At 39.9% G+C, this 20,900-nt stretch overlaps 1 protein-coding gene across 1 annotated transcript in view; it reads left to right on the plus strand.

Moving 5' to 3' along the window:
• inpp5d (inositol polyphosphate-5-phosphatase D) overlaps positions 1 to 19,118 on the plus strand; it is a 56,233-nt gene extending 37,115 nt beyond the window's left edge. Inside the window, exons 13-27 of the mRNA XM_041264086.1 lie at positions 219 to 336; positions 1,146 to 1,242; positions 1,641 to 1,779; positions 2,517 to 2,625; positions 3,770 to 3,858; positions 4,677 to 4,758; positions 5,257 to 5,346; positions 6,193 to 6,306; positions 7,180 to 7,259; positions 8,552 to 8,639; positions 9,657 to 9,803; positions 11,909 to 12,002; positions 12,902 to 13,147; positions 14,856 to 15,340; positions 15,605 to 19,118. Of these exons, the coding sequence (XP_041120020.1) occupies positions 219 to 336; positions 1,146 to 1,242; positions 1,641 to 1,779; positions 2,517 to 2,625; positions 3,770 to 3,858; positions 4,677 to 4,758; positions 5,257 to 5,346; positions 6,193 to 6,306; positions 7,180 to 7,259; positions 8,552 to 8,639; positions 9,657 to 9,803; positions 11,909 to 12,002; positions 12,902 to 13,147; positions 14,856 to 15,340; positions 15,605 to 15,654 (2,028 nt within the window). The 3' untranslated portion in view covers positions 15,655 to 19,118. The remainder of the gene's footprint in view (positions 1 to 218; positions 337 to 1,145; positions 1,243 to 1,640; positions 1,780 to 2,516; positions 2,626 to 3,769; positions 3,859 to 4,676; positions 4,759 to 5,256; positions 5,347 to 6,192; positions 6,307 to 7,179; positions 7,260 to 8,551; positions 8,640 to 9,656; positions 9,804 to 11,908; positions 12,003 to 12,901; positions 13,148 to 14,855; positions 15,341 to 15,604) is intronic.
• Positions 19,119 to 20,900: the final 1,782 nt, after the last annotated feature.

Raw genomic sequence — 20,900 nt, forward strand, 5'->3', positions numbered from 1 at the left:
TGACCCCACAATACAACTCAATATACGAGCAACAGAACAAATGTTATAGAATTATAAGGGAAATTGAAACAAACAATACAAATGTCATAGGTACTCGCTCTTTAATAAAACAGTGCTGTATAAATAATACAATACAACAGCATCTGCACTACAAATTGCTTATCCCTCAAGCACCATCCTTCTTACTATAACAGACACTCTGTCTCTGTCATGTATAGATAGCTATCCATACCCTCTGGAATATCCGTATCGCTGTCCTGGCAAGACCTGAACACGAGAACCGGATCAGCCATGTGTGCCAGAGCAGTGTGAAGACGGGCATCGCCAATGCACTCGGTAAGTCAGGATCCACTGCAATGTCCTGTGTGATGATAATAATAAGAATAAGAATAAGAATAAACACTGTAGATAATACAAACAGCATGAAACTAAAGTTTTACAATGATTTTCCAGTATCTTTAACAAGGTAGAAAAAAATGATTCAGATACTTAAGGAAAAGTTATTTGCACACAGTGGCTCTGAAACTACAAATGCAGCATGATTTCCAACCAAAGTAACTAAAAATAGTCTGTTTACTACTGAAAAGTAATCTGATTACTTATCAATATTACATTTTTATACTTTACTGTAGTGATTACAAGTAACTTGTTTCGTGACTAGCGAACAACCCGACGACTGTGTCTGCTCAAGTAGATCTGGACATTTTGGAGTGAGTCATCAGAGAACACAACACACACTACTGCGGGTCTTGATCACATATCATATCAGCACTTTGGTTCAAATTGAGATAGTTCATCACTATATCCTAGGCAGTTCAGAACTGAAGGAGATGTCTTTGTGTTAATATGAATGGTGCCATTAAGCCTGAAGACCCTGTGCTTTATTTTGACCTCAGTGTTTTTAGCTCATATCAAAAGACACTCCTTTTATGGTAAAATCCTGGCTGTTGTAATGCTAATCTGATGCATGTTAATGCCCTGCCAAATTGTCATACACCCCATCATACATTATACCAAAACATGCTATTAAAAGTACATTGCAAAGTTCCAGCTGGCCAGCAGGGTGCCAAGCTAAACATTTTGATAATTGATTTTGATGACTACCAAAATACCAAGCTGATTAAGAGTCTGCATATGTTTTTCAGGTAACAAAGGAGCAGTGGGTGTGTCCTTCATGTTCAATGGGACCTCGTTTGGCTTTGTTAACAGTCATCTGACCTCTGGCAGTGAGAAGAAGGTCAGGTAAATACAAGGGATGCAGTCAGTGTTTAAAAAAACAAACAAAAAAAATAGTCTTCCTTTTGTTTCACCTGATATTGTATTTTGTGTTTCTTGCCATGTCAAAGCAAAGGAAGGAAGCTGCTACACTGTATCACCAGCAAAATAGAACATTGTCCTAAACTGGGAAAAATGCTGCTGGCTAGTTGACAGCACATTGACGGCATGTTGATGACCATGGTCAACCGCTGGTTGCCATCAACAAAAGCTTGTGTGACCAAGCCTTTATTCAAAATTACTATTTTTTGTGTCTTGTCTTTATTGTTACCTTGGTGATATAAATCCAGTAAACTTCTAAATACTGTACAACAAAATTACACAAACATTTTAGCAGTAATGTTTTTATCTGCCTTGTCCTTCAGACGAAATCAGAACTACATGAGTATTCTGCGATTTCTTAACCTCGGCGATAAGAAGCTGAATCCTTTTGACATCACCCATCGATTCACTCACCTCTTCTGGCTGGGAGATCTGAACTATCGCATTGAAATGCCCTCCACGGTAAGAGTCTGTGACTGATAATCAGCCCTTTCCTTTCCCACAACACTGATTCCAGGGACTCATCTATCCCAGCTGCCATTGGAAATACCCAGCACCCTCTAAGCCCTCAACTCTGTAGCTTGATCCCAGTAGCCATCAATTGTATCTGAAAAAGAAATACAGCTAAATCCTCTTTCACACTAGCACTCCTACCAGGATTCGGAGCCGGGTTCTGGCTATCCGGGCCTCAAGCCTGCATAGTGTGAAACCATGTACCTGGGTCGTACCCAGGTTGACCCCTGGTTCCAGTGACCCACTTCAAGACAAAATGCATGACAGCCGTTCTTGACCCAACACAATAGCAAACAGCCACGCCTGCGTGAAGGTTTCACTTCCACAAGAAACATTTCTGTTTATTCTGTTTAGCTATATTTTTGTTGATTGAGACACCACAGCATGAGCCAGATTGCAGCAGGGATGAATCAACATTTGGGCCAATGGTTCAAGCCAGAGAAGCTTGGATGGAAGCGTCCGTAAGAAGCTGCTTCCAGGGCATTGATATGTGCATTGTGCACTTGTGTCTGTCACCCAGGTCAACCCTGCTTTATCAAAAGCAGTGTGAAATCACGTGCCCGACCCGCATGACACAAGGTCCTGACCCGAGTAGGTTCTGACCCAGGTGGAGCATGCCAATGTGAAATGGGCTTTAGTCATGGCTTATATGGGGTTGAACAATAGCATGTGCTTTGCCTGTGCAGGAGGCTGAGAACATTGTGACAACGATCAAACAGCAGCAGCACCAGGAACTGCTGTGCAAGGACCAACTCAACATAGAGAGGAATGAGAGGAAGGTCTTCCTCTACTTTGGTAAGACAAGGAATCAACACAAGCCATTTGATTGATTTCATAAAATGCACTGCTCTTAGTATATTTCTTCTCACGTCTCCGTATCATTGTGTTAAAGGGTCATTAGTAGTTCTCTGTCTATTTTATTGAGTTGTCGGTCTGCTGATACTGATAGAGAAAGCTATGACCTGCTTTGGGTTCTGCAACACTGTATTGGTGATCTCTGGTCATGGATATTTAGGTCATGAAAACCATGACCAAGGAAACTCTCAGAAGGGACTGCTGAAATCTATAGAGATACAGTGGACCATCAATTCTGTATTCCATTACAATAGACTTTAAGGGGCCCCATGGCCAAAAAATGCCATATTTCAGGTGCCGTGTGATACGAAGACTACAGTTACTAAAACATATTCAGTAGTATTACTCTTATTTTCAATGTAGTCAAAAACCATCCTTTTTGCAGTAATGCATTGTGCAGGTGGGGAGATTTTTAGGATTTGAGACACAATATTATGCTTTATAAACAGTCTACTTTTAGTCTAGTTGGTACAAATATTCAAATATACAGCTTTTGCAAAATAGGCAATTTATCAAATTAGGCGTAACATACAGTATATATTGAATGAGTTTCGACTTCAGTCCGGTTTTCTTTCCCTAAGACTGAACTAATTCATACACCTACTTTGGACATCAGCCAAGTCATTTTGTATAATTTTGGGTTTCAGGAAAGTGTTAGTTGATGCCAGAAATATTGAAACCTATAATGGTAAAAAAAAAAAAAAAATTAGATGGAAGGAACAATGATTCTCAGTTTCTCCTTTACACTGAAATCTGTTGTTTAGCTAGATGTCAGCCAAATGATCATTTAGAGATATCTCAAGTTGCATTTTAAGATATCTTGAAATAACGTCCTGTTCATTTAGAGATATCTCCAATGTAGATAAAACAGGCTACAGCAACAGTAACGTAACGTGTTTCTTATGAACACTGCCTGCTCTGTAACACTTTAAAATTGAAATTAAAATGTCATAGCCTATTCAGCATTACAAAATATTCTCAAATGAAGTCTTAATTCTTAAATGTTTAGGTTAAATCCAGCTATAACTGTATATATTCTGTGTTAAGCAAACTGATTTTCTCTCTTATTTTTGGTCTCATTTAGAGGAAGAAGACATCACATTTGCTCCCACTTATCGCTATGAGCGACATACTCATGAAAGATATGTCTATACCAAGGCCAAGGCCACTGGGGTGAGTACCTAAGCTGCATTGCCTGTATGATATTGTACATGAATAAGTGAAGATGCTGAGCCCTTACCAACAACCACGCACTCCCCAAGAAACAGCAACTAAAACAACAACGACAACTTTTAAAGCACTGTTTGTCTCAAGACACCTCAAAAGTGATATATGTAAAATAACTACCGTTATTAAATGCAGACCAAAACAATTGCAAAGGCCATAACCTTATGATAACACACAATAACATTCAAATACATAGGCCAAACAAAAGGCAAAACTATAAAATAAGTCAAGTTTATTCTAATGGATTGACCAGAATTTGAGACCTAATACGTTTTGGAATTCCATTTAAGTGCCTAGTTTGAACAACCCAAGATCTTGAGACTGGAGGGCATGACATAGGATGTGTGGAATGAGAAGCTTTGACAAACTGGCAGGAGCAAGACCATGTCTTATAGATCATTAATAAAACACAAGCGCTAAAGCAGGGCTGGGGCCAATTCACGTTTTTCAATTCTAATTCCTTTTTAAAATCAATCCCCAATTCCATTTCCTTTGAAGAAATTGTTAAAGAGACAGACCAATGTACAGGGACTGCGGTAAGAAAGGAGCACAGGACACCTGCCATTTTATAAAGATATAAATATCATGAATATGACTAATCAAATAAATATAACATCTGTAGGCAGGGTGGAAAGGGAAATAATGAAACTGGACAGATGTATAATGCATTGTGCCACGTGAATTCCAGTGTGTACTGGAGATACCCTGGATAGTGAGGAACAGGGCAAACACACAAACAAATTGTTTTAATTGTGCCCCTGCAGACAAAGTACAACCTTCCTTCTTGGTGTGACCGGGTGCTCTGGAAGTCCTATCCCATGGTGCATGTGGTTTGTCAGTCTTACGGTTAGTATATAACTACAGTATATCACACATGAATTCCAATTAAAAGTTACCAAAATGTAACTTGTTACAGTTACAAATAGTTACTTTTCAGGCACAGTTCGCAGTTTATAGAGATTTTTTTTTTTTTTTGGTTTGGACAGGCAGCAGCGTCAATTATTCCCTCTTTTGGCTCTATTTTCTAGCAAGATGATATGAAAAGCGTATTCCTGTGATGTGTCAGATTTGACTTGCACTGTTGAAATGCTTTCTGGTTTCCATGTTATGCATAGGTTGGACAAGTTACTGAAAATGGTAATTGTATTACATGTAATGTGTAACTGCCCAACACTGGTCCCGGCACTTAGGAATCCACTAGACAAGCGCAATGCCTATCCAAATAATGACTCAACATTGGAGCGACAGTACAAGATCACTGAAACACCATTGCATAGGTAGGGAAATGTAAAAAGATAAAGCTGTTCTCTGGTTTATTAATGCTGTTGTATATTTTTTCTGCAGGATGTACCTCTGATATCATGACCAGCGATCACTGCCCAGTCTTTGCTACATTTGAGGTTGGGGTTACATCACAGTTTGTCTCCAAAAATGGTACTTTTTTTACAAATGTGATATTTATTCATTTGTGTAATTGTTATCGAAACATTCTGCGGTGGCTTGTGGCAGGGTGCCCCGCCCCTGTGTGTGTTTCATGTTGTATGTTGTGTGCATGTATTGATTCACGGAGTGTGGTTTATGTAGCACAGGTGATGTTAAAATGTATGATTGTATTTAGGCACAGGGATTGCACAATCACTCCACGTGCAGATTAAACTGGGTATTAGGATGGAAGCATGGAGAGGACAATTACTTCACGTGCAGATATACCGAGATTCCAATTGAGTATTGGTACAGCTGCATAAAAAATAGCCAGTTTCACTCATTCAGGGTTGTGTGTTTTAGAGTGGAGAACGGGTGTGGATAGGAGAGTAAAAACTAAAAATAATTAAAATAACAATTGCTACGTATGCTGGTTTTTGGAACCAGCACACTACTTGTTGTTGTTTGTTGTCTGTCTGTTTTGGCCATCGCACTGTTTTGTTTGTTCAGTCAGTGTTTGTTCTGTTTCGTTCAACCTTTTATTTTGCAATAAACCGGCACAACAGCGCAACTCGCAATTCACTCACCACTCTGTTTGTTTCTGTTCCGGGTCTGACAGCACCACTACAGCCATCCTTGTGACATGGCTTTGATGTATTATTAATTTATTCCTGCAAAATTCATCATCTGTGGCATGAAACCGACCAGATCTCTATACATAGGGGAAACTTAACAAATAACATCTAAATGTGTTCAACAGTTAGAACAAAACTAGTAGTAGCAGAATGGGATAACAGCCAGTAGCTGTGTCAGTAAACAATGCAGTTTAGTGTTTCACTGTCCGATTCTGTCTTTCAGATCCCGACAACACAGACGCTCCGGGTGGGATCAAGTTTATGAATTGCGTAGCGATTCTCAAGACCAAGTCCAAGACCAGATTCTTCATTGAATTCCACTCTAGCTGTTTGGAGAGTAAGAATATCCATTGGTTTTCTTCAGCAGCGATGTTGCTGTGATTTTTTAGCCCTGATTTTCTCCCAGATTTAACATGTCCCCCACCCTGAGCAAAACAATTATCCACAACAGTTAAGAAGGAATGAAGGTCAATGGGCATCCCCCAATCCTCTTTTACACCCAGGAACTCAAGAGCTGATGTCAGCTGGAGGACAAATGCCAACCCTGCATGTGTCGCTTGTATTCACCAAGCTCCTGCTCAGTAGGGTCTGCTGTAGCATGGTGAAATGACTCAGTCCCTCCTGATTTTACCTCCCTATCCCACAGGAACACCAGAGCCAATGGGTACTCCCTGTGTGTATCCACAGCAAAGACCAGCAACTTTGCACTGCCAGGATGAGAACTTCAATAATGACTTCATTGTACTTTGCTATCATATAAACATGACATCCAAACATTGCCTTGTTTTCAGTATGTTTAACCCTATATTTAACAGCTGAATTGAGAGGACTGAAGAGATCAAGCACCACATCTACTTAGTAACATGACTGTGTAATTTAAACAACATTTCATGTAGTTGTACTCACAACCTTCCTCAACCACAGCAAGTAGAGCAGAGCCAATTCTCTCCGTATGTACAGAAATCATACCATCAGAGTCCCAGCTCAATCTGTGCTAATATCGCTTTGCTGCCAGTGCAAGTGAACAGGATGGATTAACTAGATCCCTAGTAATCGTTGTTTTTTTTAAAGACCTGATTTAGATCAAAGCTGTTACATACATCTGAAGTAGCACAGAAAAGCGATTCATAAAGAACAGAACAGAAAGTGTGAACTCCACTGAACTCCACTACATTGTCCCTGAATCTTCATGGGAAGTTTTGTCTTTCAGATTTTGTAAAGAGTACAGAGGGGGAGAACAAGGAACATCAGGAGGGGTCACTGAAGGTGCGATTCGGAACACCCTCAGAGGTAATCACTGAGACGACTGTGTTTAAATATGATGCACAGACACAATCACCATGCTTCTAGCAGGTTCACTTTTAACATTTAGCTAAGAGTTACACAGGTAAATATGTGAGTCTGGATTTCAATTCGATTTCAACTGGTAATCATTAAAAACAATCATAGCTACCTGTGACTCAATGTGAAAGACAGGCATGGATTTGCTATGTCCCTGCATATATAATATATGCATTACAAGTGCAGAGTGAAGTAACTCATTGCTTTCCATATGAAAAAGGAATACTACAAAGTACTTGTAGTCTTTTTCACGCAACACAATCTTTCTTCACCATACTCCAGCTTAAATTATTATTGGAAAAACTGTATAATTAATTAATTACTAAAATTTTGGTAATAAAGGAGTCGGAGCAGTTTTGTCCACTTCCCCTTTGTTTAAAGTAATTGTAGCGAAAAAAAAATTCCATTCATCATACCTGTCAAGTGCTTTTATCAGCAATGTGCGGTCATGGAAGAAACATATTTTATAGCAAACATGTATTAAAACATGATTTCTGGTAATACAGTAGATTAAAGAGAGGTTTCAGTTTCCTTGCCTTGTCTGTTGCTGCTTTACTTCCTTGGTCATTTCAGCCCAACAGTGTCTTCAGGGTCAGGCATCTTATTGGCTGCAAAGCATGGCAGTCTTCAAGTAAGGCATCTGGTTGGTTTCTGAAAAGAAAGAAGGCGTCTCCAGGTGAAATGACCTAAGAAGTGCTGTTTAAAAGCCTGTCTTGCAAACAGAGATTTATTTAGTCTAGGGTCCAAGCAGATACTGTGATTTGAAATTAAAATGCATGTTTCCTAAAATAAGATGTGTTAGGTCATATTTTCAAAGTGTTTCCACTTTAATTAACTCTTTTAAATGGAGAAAAAAAATCATCTTAATGTTACAAAATCAGAAACAAACACCTTGAGTGATCGTAAGAGAACTAGGGTTATATTACTTAGTTGTCTGGTTCTTGTTTTGTAAAATTAATAGGTGTTTTACCTCTTCCCAAAAATAGGAGTTATTTACATAAATGTATCTACAGAATGTAAAATCATGGATTTTCATGGTGTAAATCAATATTTTCACAAGCTTGCACCAAATTCTGGGTACAATGTCAATAAATGTAGACCTATAGTTTGCAAAATCCTGGAATGTTTCAGTAAACATGGGAAAAAACTAAGAATAAAGTACTTGCTCATAGTATAAGGTGGACTTCAGAGAGAAAAATGCTATAATATGACCTAAAAAACCTTCTTTAATTTTTTTCCAGCTGACTCCAATCATTTCCGACCCGGAGTACTTGCTGGACCAGCACATCCTGATCAGTGTGAAATCCACGGACTGTGACGAGTCCTATGGTAGGGGAATGATGACACGCAGGGTCAGCTCTGTGGTGTTTATAACACTGACTGTGATGAGTCCTACAGTAGGGGAACGATGACACTCAGGGTCAGCTCTGTGTTGTTTATAACACTGACTGTGATGAGTCTAGTTCTGTGGTGAATCTTTCCATATGTTTATAACACTGACAAGAGTACAGTGAATCAAACATGTACCGACCGCCCGTGTCGGTTGGTTGTTCAGGGAGAATGGGACATTTGTTGCCTGCTTTACCGGCACTCGGATAATTCAGCTGTGAATCATTGTCTGTCCAAAATAATTTATATAATAAAACTGTGTTACAGTTTACCACAGTAAATTTGCACTGTAATTTTGCAGTTTTCCCATGCATTCTCATACCATGCACTTACTCAAACTTAAAAAAAAGTTTGCTATGCTCTTAAATATGCCTTTCTGAGCTTTGCAATTTCACTTTGCTTTATTAACCTTTGCTATGCTTTTACTATGGGAAACTTTTCTAAGACACCACGCTCTCAATGTTTATTAAATATCCTATCCTATTAAATATAATATGTAATCATCCCATAATCAAAACTAGCCAACAGATTTTAAAGTTGCTCCAGAGCTGCAATGGTGACTAACAAGACACATACACTGCATGTTGCATCACTATTTCTGTTACTGCAGATGTGAAGTAGTTAAAGCAAACTTAGGTAAATTAATCTTATGAAAACAGCAAAAGATTATTAGTGCCTTGGGAGCTGTTATTTTACAGGTCTGTATTGCTGTTTCCGTGTATCATTATTTACTAACCACATGCAGCTGAAAAAACTCCTAGAAGCTACATTTCTGAAGCGTGGTGGTGTACAGTTTTTACCTCTTCTGCAAATGTAACCCATCTGAATTAGTGAACTGTACATTTCTGTACAAAATGGATAGAAAATAAAACTGCACGCCTCTAATGGTCAACCATCGTCCCTTCAGGCATTCAGCTTTCAGGATGAGCTGACTCTTCTCTTTGCTGCCCTCTACAGGCGAAGGCTGTGTGGCACTCAGGTGTGCTGAATTCTGCACCTCTGATTTCTCCACCCCCCTGACCCACCATGGGGAACACACTGGGGACTTCAACGGGACCATCCAGCTGCGCACCTCCAAGGGCAAGCAGAGAGAGAAGCTCTACGGTAAGAGCAGTGAGGCACAGAGAGAAACTGTACTGTAAGAACAGTGAGAGAAACTGTATTGTCAGAGCAGCGAGGCACATAGAGAAACTATACTGTAAGAGCAGTGAGGCACAGAGAGAAACTGCAGCTGCACAAATTATGCAAAATAAACAAATTGTGTGAAAATGTGTGTGGTCCCTATGACTCCTAATATTAAATTTAACCAATAAAAACATCTTATTTTGCTTTTATATATTCATGCATGAGAAGGATGAAGTATATGGTGCTAAAAAATTAATTGCAGTAAACCTTGCCTAATATATACTGCTATAATTTCATAGGGTTCATATTTTCCTAAATGAAAAACACAAGCATAGTGCTAAAGGTGATTAACATTTTTATGATAAAGCTGTTTTAGAGAAAATATTTATCAAGCGCTGCTTGCAGACACTTCAATACTGTACTTGTGGTCAACTTTGTAAAATCACATGAAGGAATTAAGTCAACATAAAAAAAAACATGTCAGTCACTGTCTCTCCCTGTATGTAGACTGTGCTGAGTATCACTGACTGTCCCTCTCCCTGTGTATAGACTGTGCTGTGTATCACTGACACTGCCTCTCCCTGTGTGTAGACTGTGCTGTGTATCACTGACACTGCCTCTCCCTGTGTGTAGACTGTGCTGAGTATCACTGACACTGCCTCTCCCTGTGTGTAGACTGTGCTGAATATCACTGACTCTGTCCCTCTCCCTGTGTATATACTGTGCTGTGTATCACTGACACTGTCTCTCCCTGTGTGTAGACTGTGCTGAGTATCACTGACACTGCCTCTCCCTGTGTGTAGACTGTGCTGAGTATCACTGACACTGCCTCTCCCTGTGTGTAGACTGTGCTGAGTATCACTGACACTGCCTCTCCCTGTGTGTAGACTGTGCTGAATATCACTGACTCTGTCCCTCTCCCTGTGTGTAGACTGTGCTGAGTAACACTGACTCTGCCTCTACCTGTGTGTAGACTGTGCTGAGTATCACTGACACTGCCTCTCCCTGTGTGTAGACTGTGCTGAATATCACTGACCCTGTCCCTCACACTGTGCTGAGTATCACTGACTCTGTCCCTCACCCTGTGTGTTTACTGTGCTGAGTATCGTTGACTCTGCCTCTCTCTGTATGTAGACTGTGCTGAGTATCACTGACTCTGTCCCTCACCCTGTGTGTTTACTGTGCTGAATATCGTTGACTCTGCCTCTGTCTGTATGTAGACTGTGCTGAGTATCACTGACTCTGTCCCTCACCCTGTGTGTTTACTGTGCTGAATATCGTTGACTCTGCCTCTGTCTGTGTGTAGACTGTGCTGAGTATCACTGACTGTTCCTCTCCTGTATGTAGACTGTGCTGAGTATCACTGACTCTGTCCCTCACCCTGTATGTAGACTGTGCTGAGTATCACTGACTCTGTCTCTCACACTGTGCTGAGTATCACTGACTCTGTCCCTCTCCCTGTGTGTAGACTGTGCTGAGTATCACTGACTCTGTCCCTCTCCCTGTGTGTAGACTGTGCTGAGTATCACTGACTCTGTCCCTCTCCCTGTGTGTAGACTGTGCTGAGTATCACTGACTCTGTCCCTCTCCCTGTGTGTAGACTGTGCTGAGTATCACTGACTCTGCCTCTCCCTGTGTGTAGACTGTGCTGAGTATCGTTGACTCTACCTCTCTCTGTGTGTAGACTGTGCTGAGTATCATTGACTTTGCCTCTCTCTGTGTGTAGACTGTGCTGAGTATCACTGACTCTGTCCCTCTCCCTGTGTGTAGACTGTGCTGAGTATCACTGACTCTGTCCCTCTCCCTGTGTGTAGACTGTGCTGAGTATCATTGACTCTGCCTCTCCCTGTGTGTAGACTGTGCTGAGTAGACTGTGCTGAGTATCATTGACTCTGTCCCTCTCCCTGTTTATAGACTGTGCTGAGTATCACTGACTCTGTCCCTCTCCCTGTGTGTAGACTGTGCTGAGTATCACTGACTCTGCCTCTCCCTGTGTGTAGACTGTGCTGAGTATCGTTGACTCTGCCTCTCTCTGTGTGTAGACTGTGCTGAGTATCACTGACTCTGTCCCTCTCCCTGTACAGACTTTGTGAAGATTGAGGGGGATGATGCTGCTGTGCAGAAGCTGAGGACTGTGATGCGTGAATCAACATGTGGCCCTGAACACGGAGCTATGAAGTAAGTCTTTCGTTATTGAAATGCAGTGACACGTCAGTGACTGTGACATTTCCCTGCATTCAACACACTCACTCACAATTTCAGACAACTAATAGTTCAAATTGTTTAAACAGAAGTAATGCCAACCCCACTGCCAATGTCATTTGTTTTTATGGGTTTATAATCAGTTTTAGCAAACATTTTAAATTGAATTCCTAATGAATGGCTGTGGCAGGATGGCTGATGTGGTGATGTGTGTGACGTCAGGTTCCAGGAAAGCAGGACACCAAAGGCAGGAATGCGGGGCAAAACACTGCGTGGCTGTGCGTTTTTTTTATTAAATGACTTTTCCAAACTCAAAATAAAAGGGCACAAGGGCCACACAAAACAGAGTTGCAATATAGAAAATAAACAGAACGAATACCTCAACAAAACAAAGGTAGCAGTCATTTTCCTACAATGCTCGCTAGCGCCTTCAAACTCTCCAAACACCATATCTGTTCCTTCTCCTAACTCCAACCAAACAAATGAGCCTGGAGCTGGGCTTATATTAGTTAATTGCCCAATTGACAATCAATAAACTCCTAACAACCTGCACCTGAACAATCATCCCTGGATAGAAATTAACCCCATCCTAGCCAAACACTAACACAGCTGCATTTTAACTAATATATAGCTGGTTTTCAAACAGCAGAATATACAAAATACAAACAATAATAACAATAAATCACAACACAAATAATAATAATACAAATACTAACACAAAATATAGAGGGGTGGGCACCCCGTCATAATGTCTTTGTCAGTGTTTGCTTCCTGCAGTTCCTTTTAAATGTCCATGCATCCCGCTTGAAAATGCCCATAATCAGTAACAGATTTGAATTGTGTGGGTTTGATAAAGCTGTACCCCTTTTCCCCAGGTTGCCTCACTTGTCTCCGACAGACATCAGCAACCCCAGTTACATGGGGATTGGTCTGAAAGCAGGCGGTTCTCCAGACCTGCAGCCCCCCGGTTCCTGGAACTACGACCAGCCACCCAAACAGAGCCCCCCCGGCATAGGAGGGCACAGCGACCCCCCCCCACCCTCCCGATCCCCGCTGTCTCCCAAGAAGACTGGTCAGACGCAGCCGAGCCACTGTCAAACAGGCAAACCTGGAGAGCACTTGTGAGTGTTTCCTGTCTGTATCTCTCCGAGGTGTGCGTGAACAGTCTGCATCCTTTCTGAACTGAGGGTCCTGTTGTAAGGTCAGCAAAGGTTAAACAAATATTGTAAGCACACTTGAGAACACTGTGCTCAAGCACATCTGTAGAGTACGCAGTACGAGAAGATGTATCAAAACCAGTCATCTCAGGAGACAGAGGAATAAGGAATTGATAAAGTGGGGTACATTTGTCCTTGTATAGAAGAAATTTATGTTCTGTGTCTGAAACAACGTTGTAACGCATGCCATGAAGTTGATAGTGTTTTGATATTGTTAGGAAGACAGAATGTATGCAGAGTTCACAAAGTTCAGCGTCACACACACGCATTTAGGTACAGTAAGATATATAATACAAGCACTTGATAGACCACTTCTCCCAGAACATTAGGTAATTGATCTCTATATGATCTCTGTTCATAACTAGGTGCTACATTGTTCTGTCTAACAATAATGTTAAAGCTATCTGTCTGTAACTTTGGAATACTGCAATCAAAAACTTACTAACATAGCAATTGGTATTGTGCACACTCATTTACAGACATCAAATGAGTTTCTTTATACTGTTAGAAGCCAGTATAAAGGCAGTTTTCTTGAGAAGAATAAAATAGTTGTAATGGAATAAAACTGTAAAGAATGATCAAGTAATAAGTAGTTCAATCATTCTAGTTCCTTGCCAAGATGGCTGCCTATAAGGTAGGGAATTTGCCCCCTTAAATGTAGAAAACTAAAATTCAATGATGAAATTTTAAAATTCAATGACAGTTTGTCAATATCGTTAGTTATCGTATAGCATAAATTATTACATAGTCTATCAGTTTATTTTTTTATATAATATATAATATAATGAATATATATTATATATATATATATATATATATATATATATATATATATATATATATATATATATAAAGCCCCACATTCCCTATGCTAGATAAACGTTGCCTATAATAGATAACCTTCACTTTACCCAGGCAGAGGACATGCTTCCCTTTATCAGGATGACATGAACCGATAACTACTTTTCCCTCCTTTAATACAGTATCTTATATATTTTCTATTCAATTTTCCAAAAGTTAAATGTACAGTATCCTAATTGCTAGTGTTTCAGGCTAGAATGCTGCACAGAGAGCTATCCAAAACCAGCTGCTAAACTGGTGATTTACAAAAGGTTAATGTTTACTATTCTTCTATTGGAAGTGTAGATACAAACATTGTTTCACTGTGTAAATCAGTAGTTATATTGTACAATATACTCTATATTATATTGAATATAATATAGACACACATAAATCGAACTGATAGAAAACAAATAAATTTATACTGTTTCAGAGAATTACTTGCATTAATAGATTGCCATCCTGTGGCCTTTAGGGGGTAGTGCAGGTAATATAATGTGCCACCTGGTGGTCATTGATGGTAAAAAAATACAATCTTTGCAGGAAGTAAAGCTTCCGCAACCAACATAAAAGGGGTAGCCATGGCTACCACTGTATCTATTTTAAATTCAGTACCACTGTATCTATTTAACAAAAGTCAAGTACACAAACATTGCGTTTGCACTGATGAATACTAAAATATTTGTGTTTTGTGTGTTTTCTGAGGTGTATTTACATGCGCTAGTTCCACCATACTAACAGTAATTGAGAATTGTATGTCCATTCCCTGTAGTGCTCAGCAGTCTGTCCAGACTCCAGATGATGGGAAGCCACCTGAGATGTTTGACAACCCCCTGTATGGCTCCATGGGGCATAAGCAAAAAACGGGTGGCTGGAAGGATCAGGATGCCCCCTGGGCCAACCGCAAGGTGCTGGCCCTCCCTGATGCCCACTTCTTCCCCAAGAACCAGGAAGAGCCCCCAGTCCCAATCCCCCGCATCCGCTCCTTCACATGTTCAGAGACGAAGGGAGCCGCCCCCTCCACCCTCCAGCCCCCCTGCATCGCCAAGAAGCCAGTGGTCCCGTCCCGCTCAGATGTGGGCATGTTGACCTACCCCCGGCCTCCCCTGCCAGCCAAGAGTCGAGCAGGTCCAGCGGAACCCCCACTTACCAAACCGAGGGACTACCGGGACAGCTCTGAGTTTCCAAATAATAAAGGCAAGCCACGTGGGATAGACGGCCCTCCAATGAGACCAAGCCAGCCTGTCAGCAAAGAAGGTAGTGGAGGCACTGAAGCAGTGTGGGTCTCTGAACTGAGTTGAATGGCTGCATTTCAGCACTGTTGAGTTTTTAAAGGTTATGGATGAAAGATAAAAGCATGCTAATAAAAGTTCAGTCCTAGAAAAAAAGATGTGCCATCAGAATCTCTACAATGCTTTCCCTGTCCCCTGATTTTGTATCCTCATGAAAATGGAGGTGATCAGGAAGAAAACATGTTGAAACATATAAATAACGTTCAATGCTGTCTTTCTTCTTCTCTAGTGAACCAGGAGGCAGTCCCAGGTGCCAAGAAGGGGCGCCCTGTTAGATGATCTGCTGATTCTTCGCTCCTGTTGGAATAAGAGGGCTAGCTGCTTTCCCTCTCCCCATGAACAGGGTATTAAACTGGGCAGTGCCCCACAGATCGCTCTTGCACAGTAGTATACAAGGACTTGAATTGACTGAGGAATGTCTGCAGTGTGTCCTTCCATTAAGACCACAAGCTAAACCCAAGCGACTGCAATGCATGTACGCTCACAGACATCTGCTTTGGATTTGAATGGAACAGAAGATTTTTAGTATTATTATCAAGGAGCAGGGGTTGAAACTAACGTGAGTCCAGAAGCTCAGGGTTACTGACATTTCAGCGCAAGTAAGTGTTACTGAACATGCCGTGGAGTTTAAAATCAAACACATTACTACCTGTCCATGTTGGACGTATCACTAGCATACCCTTTTCAAACTAACTCCAATTATTTTGATATTTTCATTAAAAAAATCTTGGTCATAAATCGGTGTTGACCACTTATTTCCATATGGTATTGGATGTAAGCCTGTCTATATAAATATCACTGAATCTGCTGGGTCACCCAGACGTAATCAGAAATGTTCATAGCAGCTAGCAAGTTAGTTACTTTAATTGGGAGTGTGAGCCAGTTTCTCAATATGCATGATAACATGCGTAGCTTAGCTGTATATTTCTTTTTAAATCAATCACCTTTCAATGATAATAAATCACTTACCTTTTTTAAGAACTCGGTTCTTTTTGTGCTGACTTGAATTCTGCATTGAAACACCATCAAACCTGTTAATCTCTGCCCACTGTACCCCCACCTACTCAACCAGTCACTGTTTAAATACACAATCAACAGCTTGCATGATTTTTCAATGAAGAACCCATGTCAGCGCAAATCAAATGTGTGTGTGTGTGTCTATCTCTCTCTCTCTCTCTCTCTCTCTCTCTCTCTCTCTCTCTCTCTCTCTCTCTATATATATATATAGATATATATATATATATATATATATTACAGCATTTTGGACAGTGCTAAAAATTAATACTGAGCTTCTAATATGAAAAATCTTCTTGTTTTACCCAAATTATGTATTAGTCACTCACTCAATAATAGTTTTGAATGGCATTTTATACCAAATACAATACAAATGCATGTTATTTTTAGCTGTTCAGAATGTTTGCAGCTGGTGTTGTAGGGAAAGAATGGTCATATTTTGATGTAAATTCCTGGACCTGTCTACAGCACAGCCAGCACAACACCAGAGGGGCAGATGAAACAAAAACAAAACATAGAACTGGCTGGCTGTGTTTCTGATTGAAGTCTGGATGATAGTTTATATCCATAGGGAATATGTTTTATTATAAACACTGTAGCATGTTCAGTAATGTTTTAACATTGTCTCCCTGTTTCTGGGACCCATTATACTTGAAATGACTTTTAACAGGGATAAACAACCATTATTTTGCTGATCTGTTTGACTACTGTTTTTACAGAGGATATTTTATGATGTAATTTGCGGCTTCTTGATACAAAATATAGTTTCAACCCGGCACCAGAGTGATTTATTGGGCACCTGTAAATATTTCAGTTAGCCAAGACAAATGTTTTAAATGATTTCAAATAGTTTGGGTGAAGGCATTCATTAACATTGATTGCATTTTGGTGCCTTTAACCTGTCTCTATGCAACGTTAGTCAAAAAGCCTGAACTGTCCCAGTGAACATGGAGTCATACAGTCACCCCACTGGCAGGGAAAGGAAGGTCACAGAAAAATCTAAATGATGCTGGTGGTGAAGGTAATTATCAGCCAAAATAAAATAAAATAATAATAAAAAGTTTGTGAAATGCTTTATTGTCATTAAGGCTATTGTTTAGATCGATGTGCACAAATAATTGGCTTTTTTATTGTATACATTTCTATATATTTTTTTAAATGTCATATTGTTTATGTTATATGTCTGTGTTATGCTGTTTGTTTTTGCCTTCACGGATAATAATGGGTTAAACATGTTTGACGAGGTCAGACTGGCCCCAAACCAGAGTATTCAGAAAATATTGAATTCTCATTGGCCACTCTGTATAACATCAGTTATCTTTTAACGACCTGTGAGACACACAGGACTTAACCTAGCTCACGGTAACCCTAGTGATATCTCACTGGCCACAGTAAAAACTACTGTTAAAAAAAGCGAACTGGGTGTATTGAGCTGATTGTAACTGTAGGAGCCCAGCTACAGTCTGCCAGGGTGAAAAATTACCATCTTGACATATCATCATGAGTAATGAAGTGCTGTATCATGATATTTCCATATACTTTTTAAAAATATATATAATAACACAAACAGACTGTAATATTGGATTCACGCTCTGTCTTCTCGTCTGCTCTTTTCAATTTCTTCCCTCTGTTCTAATTTCTCAGTCTATTCTTTGAAGCACTTTGATTGCAGCGATGGAATCTCTGCTCCAAGGTTGCAGGCTTACGGTACGAAGTAGGGAATCATAAACATGAAGTCTGTGTTGTTTTTCAGGCTTTAACACTATAACATGAGCTATGGTTATCTTTTAAAATGAGTTCTACTTTTTCAAATAGTATATTTGCCGGGACGTGAAAAAGGGACATCAGAAAAATAACTTTGAAATACATCTTCAGCAAGTTTTGCAATCCTATAAATACAAAAATTACTATACCGTCTAAATGCAGGATACTAACCTTAATACAGTATATCTAAATAATTACCCAATGAGAGGGTAATATTTCAGTATTTTAAACTTGAATTTTTGCTTATCTGTTAACAAATCTTTTTTGCTGTTTGGTGTCTTTGACATTACATTTAAGGTTCCTCTTTATCTGTCCCAAAGTTATGTGATATATTAGTTTCATTATTTTTTATAAATAATCTCCTTCTGAATCTGTGTATGCACAATGATTTTCAAATTCATTCCTTGTGCTACTTACCAGCACACAAGAAATGTTAAACAACCCCTGGATTAGACTGAAACGATTTAGAGAAATTATGTGGCATAGAATATAGCTTGAATATGTCTCTCCTTGAAGTACAGCAAGGCAGGATTTGCCTCAGACTATCTTATCTGTGAGGACTTTATATGATAATGGTTGCTACTTGTCTCCAGCTCTTTTGGCAATACAGTACTGGCAGTAACATATAACCTCACTTCCTGTAAGAACACCAGACAGGCTATTATATTGCTGACTCCTGGAAAGGGTTCAACTTTTAAATTCGAGAAGGTGTCTTTGAGAAGCTCTGATGAAGGAAATCTAGTATCTAGTTTTGTGTTGTAGATGCTAAAAGCACAGAATCAGGTGATACTGGCTGCATTTACCTGCATTTCAACATTTCAGTGTTTTTGAATGTAATTTTTTTTTCATTGTTCAGGAGAGTTGTAGTATGTTTTTTTTTTTTACTTGTTTTCTTGTGTGTGTGTTTTATGAAACATAAACATCTGTACATCACACAGTACACAATAAAATATTATTTGCTTCTACTTTTGTAAAATGTTTGTTTTTCTTGCCAATGCAAGAATGACTCCAGTGTTACCCTACAATGAAAATGGAATCAATTGTTAATGATGCAGAGACGTGGCAGTGGTGGGGTTAGCTACTGTATCCTTACAGAGATAAGAAAATAAGAAGAACTCAAGCAAATCATATGGCTTGTAGTTAGTCAATGGAGCAGCTGAGCTAACGCTCAGATGGACTAAAGTGAAGGGCCGGATAATATTATACAACTCATTAAAGGCTACAGTCAGTGCTGAACCTATAGTTATGTTAGAACATTCTATATTCCTGTTTATTCTCTTATATACACACACACACACACACACACACACACAGTGGCTTGCAAATGTATTCAGACCCCTGACCAATTCTCTCATATTACCAAATTACAAATGGTACATTGAAATTTTGTTGTTTGATATTTTATTTGTAAACACTGAAACTCAGAATCAATTATTCTAAGGTGACATTGGTTTTATGTTGGGAAATATTTTTAAGAAAAATAAAAAAAATGAAATATCTATCTTGCTTGCATAAGTATTCAACCCCTGTGCTGTGGAAGCTCCCAGTTTGCACTGGTGAAAGAAATTGCCCTAACGAGGACACGATTACCTTACCATTGGCCTCCACCTGTAAACCATTAAAGTTGCTGTCACATTTTTTGGATAAAAACCCCACTGTTGAAGGATCATTGTTAAGGTTGTGAATCTGAAGGAAAATGAAGATCAAAGAACATTCTATAGAAGTTAGAGATAAAGTAATACAAATGCATAGATTAGGGAAAGGGTACAAAATAATATCCAAGTGTTTTGATATCCCAGTGAGCAGAGTTGGATCAATAATCAGGAAGTGGAAGCTGCATCACACCACCCAGGCACTGCCAAGAAAAGGCCGTCCCTCAAAACTCAGCGCTCAGACAAGAAGGAGACTTGTGAGAGAAGCCACAGAGAGGCCAACAATCACTTTGAAGGAGCTACAGAGTTCAATGGCTGGGAGTGGAGAAATGGTGCACCAGTCAACCATATCAAGAGTTCTGCATAACACTGGCCTGTGTGGGAGGGTGGCAAGAAAGAAGCCATTACTCAAAAAGTTCCATCTTAAAGCACGTCTGGAGTTTGCCAGAATGCATGAGAGTGACCCAGCTGCAATGTGTGAAAAGGTTTTGTGGTCAGATGAGGCCAAGATAGAGCTTTTTGGCCAAAACTCAAAGCGCTATGTGTGGCGCAAACCTAACACTGCCCATGTCTCAAGACACACCATCTGTACAATGAAGTATGGTGGCGGCAGCATCATGCTGTGGGGATGCTTCTCATCAGCAGGGACTGGGCATCTTGTTACAATTGAAGGAAGAATGAATGGATCAAAATACAGGAAAATACTGCAAGAGAATCTGCTTCAGTCTGCTAAAAAATGAAGCTTGGGAGGAAATTCACCTTTCAGCAGGACAATGATCCCAAGCACAAGGCCAAAGCAACATTGGAATGGCTCAAGAACAAAAAGGTGAATGTCCTACAGTGGTCCAGTCAAAGTCTTGATCTCAATCCCGTTGAGAATCTGTGGCACTATTTGAAATTTGCTGTCCACAAGTGTTGTCCAACCAACCTGAACAACCTGGAGCAAATCTGCCAAGAAGAATGGGCCAAAATCACTCCGACACTGTGTGCAAAGCTGGTACATACTTACCCCAAAAGACTTAAAGCTGTTATTGCAGCGAAAGGTGGCTCTGCCAAATATTAATGTGTGGGGATCGAATACTTACGCAAGCAAGA

The sequence above is a fragment of the Polyodon spathula genome, chromosome 11 (assembly GCF_017654505.1).
Source record: "Polyodon spathula isolate WHYD16114869_AA chromosome 11, ASM1765450v1, whole genome shotgun sequence".
In the NCBI taxonomy this organism is placed as follows: Eukaryota; Metazoa; Chordata; class Actinopteri; order Acipenseriformes; family Polyodontidae; genus Polyodon; species Polyodon spathula.